This window comes from Adiantum capillus-veneris, chromosome 2 (assembly GCF_014529385.1).
Source record: "Adiantum capillus-veneris isolate H3 chromosome 2, ASM1452938v2, whole genome shotgun sequence".
NCBI lineage: Eukaryota > Viridiplantae > Streptophyta > Polypodiopsida > Polypodiales > Pteridaceae > Adiantum > Adiantum capillus-veneris.
The window spans coordinates 24,743,667-24,755,881 of NC_140932.1; the positions used below are offsets into that span (position 1 = coordinate 24,743,667).

Genomic DNA, 12,215 nt, shown 5'->3' on the forward strand with positions numbered 1-12,215 from the left:
TAGTGAGTTGTTGTAGTAGTGTGTAACGATAGCTGTATTAGTGGTAAGTAGGTAGGTTAGGTGTGTGTGTGCTCGCGTGCACATCGCGGCCGCGGCGACCTTATCCCAAAAAAAAAATTTAAAAAATAAAGGTAGGACCAAGATCGGGAATATCCCCCAGACCCAAGCCCAAGCTCACGCTCAGGCCTCAATCGCTCTTTAAAATTACGTATTTTAGCTTCACACGTAGCTAAAAATCGACCTTTTTGAGGACCAACGGAGCTTCAGGTAACCGAACGTTGTGCTGTAAAGCACACCACAACCCTCTGAGTGATATGCTCATTTCGAGCTATCACAAACTTTAATAAAAAAACCGATCATTAAAAAACATCAAAAAACGAGTGAAAACAGACGCCTAAAAAAGTAAGTGGACCTTTGAGGTTATTCGCCGACGCTTGTAGGGTGCCAAAGGTACATGCATCTGCAATGTCGTGTGATAGAGGCCGAGCAACTAGAGAGCATTTCGACTTACGCGAGTTCTCAATATCCACATACCTTAAGTTCCGGGCCCTCGGCGGGGACCCAAGGTAGTACAAACCAAGACCCAAACATAGCGGCTAGTGACTCTTCCCTTGACTACGACGTCATGAAGGGTTTCCCAATGCCTAATCCCGATAGCTCAAGCCAAGACATGCATGCCATGGGTTCACGGTTCGGGCCAAGCGTGGTTAGCCGCTTGAAGGAAACCTTTAGTAGAGCCACTCACTCCGAACATGGAGCTAATGATGTAAATCAGGGGGGCGGGGAAGTAAATTCTCCATTCATGACCAACGTAGACCCTATGCCCTTAGAGAATGTGCACGTGAATACTCCATTCACTGCACCCCCGGACTCTTCAGAGTTATTCCCCTCTGAGGGTATATTACCTGATGGTAGAAGCCTTGCTAGAGTGCAAGAGGTTGAGCGGCATATCCTACAACGAGGGAAAAGGAAATCGAGAGCTTACGCAAGGCGGAGCAACGAAGAGAGTTAAAAGCGAAATTTCCTATGTCAATATCCTCGCTAGGAGAGCAATCAAGTGCTCCTGAATTAGCGACCACTAAGGGTCAACCCATAGAGAGCCACATTGCATCTAGTTCAAAGGACACCCCTAGCACTTCAAGCCTAGATGGAGTCTTCTTAAATGAGAACTGGGAGTACGAACTACAAACAGAGACTCTAACCGACCTATACACATGTCACACCTATCACGTGGGTTGGTTAGATGTCCTACAATCCACAACGGGTGCTACCAGTGTGGAGGATCAACAACAAAGAGTTTGTGAGGTCATCCATAGGGTTATTGAGCTAGAGAGACTGAACAAGGGGATCCACATGCCTTCAACGGGTCTCATGAGATTCTTGGATACAGGGAAGGCTGAAAAACCAACCTTATCGCAAATGGAGACTCCCTCGGTAAGTCTGATGGATCCCCCATATGTTGTTTGGCCAGGGGTCTCAGTGCAATCTGAGCCTACAAGTGATAGCTTTACTTTTCCAAGTCTAGCTCATCTTTTCCTTGATGACTCCATGGCTACATGCGTACCCCAATGATAGGCATGCTAAGAAACACGCCATGGACCTCATTTGTTAGTAAAGCACCACTACATGGTAGCTCAATGCCTGCAACAGTACATACAAGTGTGTACCAATCGTATATACCTATAGGTCCTCGTACTCATGTAGTCCCTATCCCTCCCATTGTTTCAACCACCTATGCTCCACAACCACAACACCCAAGCTCTTATTTCCATGGGAAGATACCGGCTAGCATTAGCATGTCACATCCGATGTTTGCTATGCCCATGGCCACCCATATGAGCTTTGAGCCACCACATGGCACAACACCGTACCAAACGTAGAACCCAAGGGCTTCCTATGCACTAAGCCCAATGCCAATACCTACTCCACATGTAGTCTCTAGAACACCTCCACCCACGGTTCCTGCTCACTTAGGTGACTTGGCAACATTTGCTCAAGCTATCGATCGATCTATTGCTGAGAATATGCGTAACATGCCTGATAAAGAACCTAGAAGTAAGGCAGTACAAATAGCCAAGCTCACACAAAAATTTAGTGGAGACGGGGATGTGAGAAAGCATATCGAAGTGTTTGAACAAATACGCGATTCGTTAGGAGAACACAATGACCTGCATAAGAGTAATGCTTTAAGCCTAACCTTAAGTGGAAAGGCTGGGGACTGGTATAGAACCCTAAGGGTGGACCCATCAACAACAACATGTCAAATCGAAGGTTGGGCACTATTTGCAATGAGAGTTCAATTGTTGCTTCCTCCGAATCTATCTCATGGAGAGATCTTAACCTATATCTTGATTGTCACTGTCGCGAAGCTATGTCTATGCGACCGAACTAACATAGTCACTACACATAGGCAAGAGAGAAACTGGGCACTATCTGCAATGAGAGTTCAATTGTTGCTTCCTTGTGGTCTAGCTCATAGAGAGACCTTGAATCTATAGCTTGATTGCCACTATAGTGAATCTATGTCTAATGCTATGAGAGAGGAATTCAACTTCAGTTGGATATGCTTATAGCTTCAATTGAGGCCGACTAAAAAAAATCAAGAAATGCCGTAAGATCAACAACTATAATCAAATAAAAATCTCCTATCAAAATGATGCCAATAATGTATTTTCTTGCTCTTTACATGTAAATAATTTACTCAATAAATGGATGATGTAACTAGATCAATGAAAAGCAACTTCGATTGTGTCTTTTGAGACATGTTTTATGAAGAACATATGCTCACATATGTATAGATTAAGATAAAGCACAACTTTCATAAACTCAATTTTGTATAATCCTTAGTTATAATAGATAGAGAAGTTAATTACATTGCCAAAAATGTCTATCATGGGGCGTACTTGAGATATTATGACCCATATATTTATGTGCAATACATCTTTTGAAAATTAACTTATAGTGCAAAGAAAAGAGTAAGAGTATTAGAGCTCTTACCAGTATATGACCTCGATAAAAAAAAAAAGCTCTATTAGAAGGAATCTAGCAAAGATCCATTTTTGGCAATGGAAAAGGAACAAATGTGGCTCTACTCTAGCTTGCCCTCCTTTGTCAAGGGATGTAGCCATGTTACCATATACATGTGGTAGTGATGTGTGTGAACACACTAGGACAGCCGGGGCATTTTTTCCCTCTTTAGGAGGTTTTTTCCCTCGTGCATTGTATATACGCCCATCACTCTAGGGCTATCTATCTTTCCATTGCACACTAAGTTATACACTCTCTGTTGTGTACCTTGAGCTTCGTTCGTCTTCTCCAAGCTGTGTGTGTCTCTTTGCAACCCTAATTCCAACAATTGGTATCAGAGCAGGTCACGTCCTCCCGGGCTTAGTCACCAGCTGCTCTAGTACACGCTTGCTCACTTTCTCCGATTTCAGTGAGCTTTGGCAAGCGTTCTCAGGTCGACAAATACTTCGGGAAAGCTCGTAGAGCTTGGTCTGTTCAGATTTTCGATTTGGGCTCATTTCGGCCTCCGTTTCCACTACAGGCAGTACTGCACAGGCTATTTCGTCATTTTGTGCAGAATTTCTGTCAAAGCCGTTTTTTGCATAACAGGTGCCTTATAGTCTTCTACGGTTTGTGCTATAGAGCACGTGTTGTTCCCGCTCCATTTCTCCTATTTTCGGGCAGTTTTCACATCAGGTGCAGCATTTACCATGGCTGATAACAACAACACAGATGTATTCAAGATGTTTGCTGCTGAGGACAGGTTGGATGGGGACAACTACCCTATGTGGGTTTATATGATGCAACGTGTTCTTGTGTCAAAGGGTGTCTGGAACATTGTGCAGGGCATTGATGTACGTCCTAGTTCTGAGGATGTAGGCGATGTTGAGGATGTTGCAGGTCTTGCTGCAAGGATTGCAGCTGTTAGAGTTGTTTTGCCTATGGCAGAACAAGCTCGTTGGGATGTTAAGGATGCGTAGGCTCATGCATTGATTGCGTTGTCTATGAAGCGCACCATTGTTCCTCACATCCGTTCAGCAAAATCTGCAAAACAGGCTTGGGATATTTTGGCTGGTCTTTATGCAAGTCGTAATGAGGCTAAAATTGCTTTGCTGCGTAAAGAGCTGGAGTCGAAGATTATGCATGAGGAAGATGATATGGACACTTTTCTTGCTAGTGTCAAGGATATCAATGAGCAACTTATTTCTGCAGGAGAAGTCATTTCAGACAGTTCCCTTGTGCAGACTGTTCTTGATGCCTTATCAGATTCCTACCAGACTTTTGCTAGTACTTGGAGACTAATGACCCAAGGAAATCCTGAAGTTTTCAAGTTTGATGCATTATGCACATTGCTGTTGCAAGAGTCACTTTCTAGAAAAACCAGGACTAGATGGCGTGCAGTTGAACATGCTTTTATTGCTTCTCAAAGAAAGGGTGGTAACAGTGATGCAGCCACTTCTTATGGTTCTGCTGCGAGTGACAAAAATTATGTTCCTAATGCTTTTGCAGGCAGCAATTCGTCTGGAAATTCTGGTGATAAGGACAAAAAGAAGATGCGTTGCCATTATTGTAAAGCCAATGATCACTTGATCAAGTCGTGTCCTAAGTTGAAGGCCAAAGAGGCTAAGAAGAAAGAGGGTGGTTCCACTGCAAATGCTGGTTCCACTACAAATGCACCCATTGTTGAGTCTTCTGTGAAAGGAGACTGTAATGCTGATGTTGATGCAGAATGGGCTTTTAGCGCAGAGTGCACTTACAATCCTGCTGTCCATGATGCATGCTTGTCAGTTGCTGCAGATTCACATGTGTGGTATTTTGACAATGGTGCTACAAAGCACATTACCTCACATCGTGAATTGTTTACCTCTCTAGAGTCTGTCCCTCATGGGAATTCAGTCACTTGTGCCAACAACGCCTCTTATCCAGTTCAGGGAGTTGGAAAGATTGTGCTCACTGCTACTAATGGTAGTTCCTTCACACTTATTGATGCACTTTATGTACCTGGGATCAAGAAGAATCTCTTGTCTGTATCCGCACTTGCTAGACTTGGACTTATAGTCAAATTTGTGGATGACAGATGTACAGTTCATGATCTCGGTTTTGGTGATGAAATTGTTGCATCTAGGCTTTTGTGCCGTGGGCTGTATAAGCTCACTTTGTATGACAAGTGTGGACAAAATTTTGCTAATGCTATTGTAGATTCAAGGACTATTTCAAATGCAAAACTTTGGCATGCACGTTTTGGTCATCTAAATTTTGCCAGTTTGCTGCGTTTGCAGAAATCTTATATGGTCGCTTCTTTGCCGCCTCTTGAAGCACCTGTCAAACATGTTTGTGAAGGCTGTATTTTGGGTAAGATGCAGCGTTCTAAGTTTCCAAAGGATGGTTCAGTTCAGGCCACATGCAGGTTGTAGCTTGTGCATAGTGATGTTTGTGGGCCCATGCAAACTCCGTCCTTGGGCAATTACCTGTACTTCGTGACTTTCATTGATGATTACTCTAGGCATGCATGGGTACTTCCGCTTAAAGCGAAGTCCGAAGTTTTTATGTGCTTCAAACAATTTTTGGCTATGGCTGAAAATGTCTCGAAATGTACTATGGGCACCCTCCGTTCCAATCGAGGGGGGGAGTATATGTCTCATAAATTTAATGCATTTTTGGCTAGTCGTGGGATAAAACACCAATGTACAGTGCCTTATACACCTCAGCAAAATGGTGTTGCTGAGAGGAAAAACAGGTCATTGACTGAAATTGCACGATGTATGGTCAAAAGTCAAGCTTTGCCGCATTCTTTTTGGCTTGAGTCCATCATGTGTGCCACTTATGTACTTAACAGGTGTCCTACGAAAGCTTTGCAGTCTATTACTCCATATGAAGCATGACATGATAGAAAGCCTTCTATTGAGCACATGCGTGTTTTTGGATGTTTGGCATATGCTTTGGTGCCACAAGTGCAGCACAGAAAATTGGATGATAAGGCTGTCAAATGTATTTTTGTTGGTTATAGTGCTGAAAGCAAAGGTTACAGGTTGTATCATCCACAAACAAAACGTATTCTAGTTTCTCGGGATGTAGTGTTTGTGGAAGATTCTGTTCAGCCCTTGCTGTCATGTACTAGAGACAGTAATGTAAGCTCACAGGACATTTATGACACTTTGTTGCCTCTTTTCAGTGGTGGAAATACGAATGTAAGTTCCAATGAGGCAAATGTACAGCCTATGGGGGTTTCTGAAAATGTTCTAGATCAGCCTATAACTGATGCAGATTTACATGATGTACTTGATGAGGAAAGGGCTGAAAATGAGCAAGCTAGAGGTATGCCAAAATGGCTGGTGCACACTTTGCGTGACAATAAATTGGATGCACCTTTGTCTAGTCGTACTCGTTCAGGCTCTCGCCATGCATCTTATGCATCAGATTGTTATGCTTTGGCTGTGTCTAGCTTACATGATGTTGAGGAGCCTTTGTCTTTTGATGAAGCACAGAATTCAGAAAATTGGATGACTGCCATGCAATCAGAATATGATGCACTCATAGAAAATGACACATGGACTTTATGTGATTTGCCTCCTGGCAAAAAGGCCATTGGTACAAAGTGGGTTTACAAGTTGAAACGCAAACCAGATGGTGAGATTGATTGCTATAAGGCTCGACTTGTTGCAAAGGGTTATGCACAGCAAAAAGGCATAGATTATGAAGAGACTTTTTCTCCCACTTGTCGTATGACTACTGTGCGTTTTCTATGTGCATTGGAAGCTCATTTTGGTTGGGATATACAGCAATCAGACATCGTTACTGCTTTCTTGAATGGTGACATATTTGAGGAGGTTTATGTAACGCAGCCTCGCGGTTTTGTCATAAAAGGACAAGAGGACAAAGTGTGCAAATGTAACAAGGCTTTGTATGGGTTGAAGCAATCTCCTCGTGCTTTGTATGAGAAAGCTGACACTCATTTGGTCAAACAAGGCTTTCATAACAGTCCAACAGAAAGCACATTATATGTAAAGCGTGAGGGTGATGTACTTCTCATTGTGGTTCTTTATGTTGATGATTTGCTAATCACTGGACCAAATGAAAGGCATATTACTGAATTTAAGGCTGATTTAAATGCTACTTTCAAGATGAAAGATTTGGGGCTGTTGCATCATTACTTGGGTATACAGTTTAAGCAGTGTGATGGTGGTATTGCCTTGTGTCAGAAAAGTTACATAGAGACATTGCTATGTAAGTTTGGACTTGAGGATTGCAAACCTATTGCCACTCCCATGGAAACAGGTTTGAAGTTGAGTCTACATGATGCTGGCGATCCTGCTGATGTCACTCTTTACCAAACTGCTGTTGGCTGCCTCATTTATGTATGCAACACGAGGCCAGATATTCAGTTTGCAGTCTCACAGGTCAGCAGATTCATGCATAACCTAGGGTCTAAGCATTGGCAGGCAGTCAAGAGGATTTTTCGCTACCTTAGTGGTACTTTACATCTTGGCTTGTTTTATCCCAAGGGGGGATCATTGCCGCCAAACTTACATGCTTTTTCGGACTTAGATTGGGTTGGTTGTTTTAACACGCGAGTGTCCACAAGTGGTTTTTGTTTCATGCTTGGCAGTTCACGTATATCATGGTTGAGCAAGAAGCAACCTACTTTGGCCACTTCGAGTTGTGAGGTTGAGTACAGGGCAGTCTTCACAGCTGCGGTTGAGTGTGTATGGCTCAGACGCCTTATGGCTGATTTGAGTGTTGGATAGGACACTGCCAACACTATCTACACTGACAGTCAGAGCGCATTGGCAGTTGCGAGGAACCCAGTTTTTCATGCTCGCACAAAGCACATTGAGGTGCATTACCACTATGTCAGGGAGAGGCTCTCAGCAGGAGAGATCAACTTAGCTTATGTGCCAACACAGGACAACCTTGCAGATCTTTTCACAAAGGCATTGTCTTGTGAGAAGCTTGAAGCTTTCCACAAAGATTTGTGTTTACTCCCCTTTGTGGACTGATCCTGTCCTCAGGGCATGGCACTTCCCTTTACTCATGTGCCAGCTCTCGTTCACCGCATCACTCCAGAGGAAATTTGTTACCATATACATGTGGTAGTGATGTGTGTGAACACACTAGGACCGCCGGGGCATTTTTTCCCTCTTTAGGAGGTTTTTTCGCCCGTGCATTGTATATACACCCATCACTCTAGGGCTATCTATCTTTCCATTGCACACTAAGTTATAGACTCTCTGTTGTGTACCTTGAGCTTCCTTCGTCTTCTCCAAGCTGTGTGTGTCTCTCTGCAACCCTAATTCCAACAAGCCACACAACAAACATCGTGCAAGTGATAGGAGGGGACGCATGGTGGCACCCTGCAGACTTGACCCGGCTCAGGCAAAGAGGTGATGCAAGGCAATGTCAAAGGCATCACAAATATAATAAGCAAACGGGAGAGCCGATGAGGTCAGCAGGTGCCTCATGGTTGGGTGGTTAGGGCTTCATAAGCTGTCTTGACTCTGTTAAAGTTCAAATTGCATTGGACTACCCATCACAATTTTGCTGGTAGTGAGTTATGTAGGCTTCATCATTCTAGGACTGTAAGTCCAACGGAAAGAGAGAATTTGGAAAGATTCGGATTAATAAAGATGGAAATGAAATGGAAATGAGCTAGTATGTTCCCGTGTGATAACATTTTTGGTAAGAAAAGAAAAAACAAAAAGAATGGTGTTTATCCTTACTCACAACAACAACAACAACAACAACAACAATTTTAATAAATGCCCTAAGTGGATAAGACTAGACCCAAACTAAGACATGGAACATCCAGACATTGCATAACACATTATGTTACTATCCAAGAGTAGAGAGGTACAAGTAGAAATTGGTGAAGAGATAGAAATTGGTGAAGAGATAGACATATGCAATTGGAGCATGATAAGACTCATGGGTTGTAAGGTAGGTTTCACATGGCATAATTGATAGGGTTTTCCTAAGATCATAACCATTTGTTTGCTACCTCTGCCATTCTTGGTAGAGTTGGCTCGGGTGGGGTATCATTTAACAAAGAAGACAAGTGGAACGTGAGGAAAAGATAGCAGCCGACTGAGCTCCACTTTGCTGATGTGAGTGCAGAACATTGCCCAGATACCTGTACGAAAGCGCTTTAATATTGTTTTATCTGCACAAAATAAACAATGTTTGTAATGATTCTCTCTCTCTCTCTCTCTCTCTCTCAGAGAAGAGAGAGAGAGAGAGAGAGAGAGAGAGAGAGAGAGAGAGAGAGAGAGAGAACAAAACTACAAGAACATATGCCCTTTGACCACCTACTCTATGTGTGTACATTTAATGCTAATGCAAGGAGTGACTGATGAACAATTGTTTGTACAACTCTTGTGTGCGCGAGAGGGCGTCTCCAAAAAATCATTGAAGAATTTGTGAGGGCTTGAACCTCTACTCAAGTAGCTTACAAAGATAGCAGTGGGTGCGTGAGCTACTGTGGGCATCGACTGGGAAAATATAATGAGATGTCAGGCTCAACATGTCCTACTCCTAGATGACTATCATCGACAATCATTATCACTGGTACACTTTGGTGGATATACATATCTTTGCCGATGATACTACATTTGGACTACACCGACTTGGTGCACGGCAGTCACATACCGGCACGCTTTGGTGGATATGCGTATCTTTGGTAGTTATACTACATCTGAATTACACCGACTTGGTCTACCTGTAAGAGTAATCACAAACTTATCTACTCAGCTCATTCACTAGCGGTTCACACTAGACCATATTACAGGCTCCGCGAAATGTTCAATGGATAGCCCGTTGGCCAATGAAGCTCTTGTCCATGAATGCAACAAGGGGTGAAACATCAACCACATTTTTAAAGGATGATCATTAAACCAATAGGCTATTAGTCTTTCCATGTGAGCTAGGCTTATTTCTAAAATTATAACAAATTGCACTCGTTAGTCTGTAAAGGATGCTTGCTTGCCCGAGGATGGCATGGAAGAGGCACCTTTGGTGTGTACCAGGCTTCATCACACTTCATTTGTAAAAAAAGGGTTCCAAAATAATTAACCTAATAATACATTTATTGACAACAATTGTCGCCCATCAACAAATAAAATAATTGACAACACAACAAAAAATATTTTGTATTTTTTAGTTAGCAAAAAGGTTATACATCAATATAACCTTGCATACCACAAACACAATGTTTTGTACACACACTTTGATCATTTACACACACTCTAAAAAAGAATGTGTATATTCGTATGAGAGGAGAAGAAAGAGAGTCCAAAAGGAGCCACATCCGAAAAAAGCGATGTGAAGAGGTGCTCAACAGTGGGAAAGAAAGTAGAGTTTAAGCCTATGAGCAACTTGAATGGGTGTTCCTTTGAACTTACAACAGAGATAAGATTGCTCAAGTATGCAATGTGCACTTGTGGGTAAAAGAAGAGAAGGGTGGGTGGGAAAGAGAAGTGAAAATGGTTAAAGAGAAGGTAGGGAGTATGGCATATGTTACTATGTACATCACGGCGAGTGGAGTACAAGGGTGAGAAACAGCATAGGGAAGCGAGAGAACATAAATTGCTGGATGTAAAAGTGAAGTGAGAGAGAGAGAGAGAGAGAGGGGAGAGGGCGGAGTTTAGGGTCCAGGGAACTCTGAGGCTGGCACCAGCAAAATTGTGCAAAAGAACACACCTCCACGGTCCACCCACCACAACATGCCTGATTCGACAGCAGCAGAAAGGGGGGCTTCATGTTTCCCACGCAACTTACCATCTCTACACGAAGCATGCTCAGTGCTCCCGCTTTACCTCGCCCCCCTCTCTCTCTCGTCCCCATCCCCCACGCCTACGCACACAGCTCTCGCCCAACCCAACCCACATACACACACAGCGCAACTAAACAAAACCCACATGAAAGCCCCAATTTCCACTACCCGCACACATACTCCCATGTAGCATACATACGCATCCTCTCTCTCCTCTCTCTACTCAACGCCTTTTCTAAGGTAGCCATAGCTATCTCTGGCTTAACTACCTACCGTCCGCAGAGTTATCACGCCGTGACCCATCTTCTGCTGCTTGGAATTTGCACTTGCTGCTCCTTTCACATGTCATCCATTGGCATTGCATTGCACACACACTTATTATTTTTGCGTAGGCATATGCGTGTGTGCGATGCTACATATGTATGCGCTTTCAATGCCCCAAGTAGCCCGGAAAGCCAGGGCGAGTTGTTTAAAAGCGATTTCTGAGCAAGAATTTCCTGCTGGGCGGCGGCAAAAAAGGACAGACTCTAGAGAGAGACGAACACTCACAGGAAGTGAGGGAACACAGCTTGCGAGAGAGAGAGAGAGAGAGAGAGGAGAAGGCGGCCAATGCAAAGAAAGAAGCTACCTGTTACCCCCCCCTTCTTTGATCGAGTCTGCAGGGGGCCCTGATTTGGTGTGGGTGTGTGTGCTTGTGGTGGGTGTGTGTGTGTGTAAACATCGGCATCGACGAATCCCCACACAAGCACGTTTTGCCGGTTTCGTGCAAAATGGCATCATCTGCCAGCACCTCCACCATGGAAGATCATCGAGGAGAAGTCAGCAGACTGCGCCAGCGCCCCCTTTTCCCCTTCTTCTTTCCGTCCGTTTCGGGCGATGATGATGATGCTGATGATGATGAACAACATAGCCATAGCCATAGCCATGCCACGCATCTTTCCTGCTCTCGCCTTCCGTCTTCTCTGCAACTACAGGCCTTCCCTTTCCCCTCTCTCCCCCTACTCTATCCCCACCCCCGTCCTTTCTTGCAGTTCCCGCTGCCATCGCTCACTCCACCAAACTCTCCATTAATGACCATCCTCTCCTTTCCCTTACTCTCTGCTCGCCTCTTTCCCCAGATCCACAGTCTCCTTCTCCTGTTTTTCCTCTTTTACAGCACGGGCCCGTCCTTCGCAGGCATAACCAAGCTTTGTTCGGCTACTTGTCTGCAGGGTGTTGAAGCTCCAGCAAGTTGGGAGTTCGATCTGATTTTGCGTCTCTCTAGATGTAGAGCCCTAGAAGCGTGGCTTGTGAATGCGCCGTCGCGTTTAATTGTGGACTTGCCAGTTGAGCTTCTACTTTCGTGGCTTTCTACTGCTCGTGTAAAATCAATTTAGGCTAATCCCAACGTTCAAGCTAATTCTGAAACGAAACGAAAAAGCCGGTGGAATTAGCCAGCCGAAGT

General features: G+C 43.9%; 1 protein-coding gene across 1 annotated transcript; it reads left to right on the forward strand.

Annotated features, from left to right (window-relative positions):
- Window positions 1-10,663: 10,663 nt before the first annotated feature.
- LOC147462520 (uncharacterized) lies at window positions 10,664-12,147 on the forward strand. The gene has a single exon (XM_086484218.1). The coding sequence runs from the start codon at window positions 11,542-11,544 to the stop codon at window positions 12,145-12,147; it is 606 nt and encodes a 201-aa protein (XP_086340344.1). The 5' UTR covers window positions 10,664-11,541.
- The last annotated feature ends 68 nt before the right edge of the window (window positions 12,148-12,215 follow it).

What these genes read in the sequence shown, in the direction of transcription:
- LOC147462520 (XM_086484218.1), top strand. Translation starts at nt 11,542, where the DNA reads ATGGCATCATCTGCCAGCACCTCCACCATGGAAGATCATCGAGGAGAA.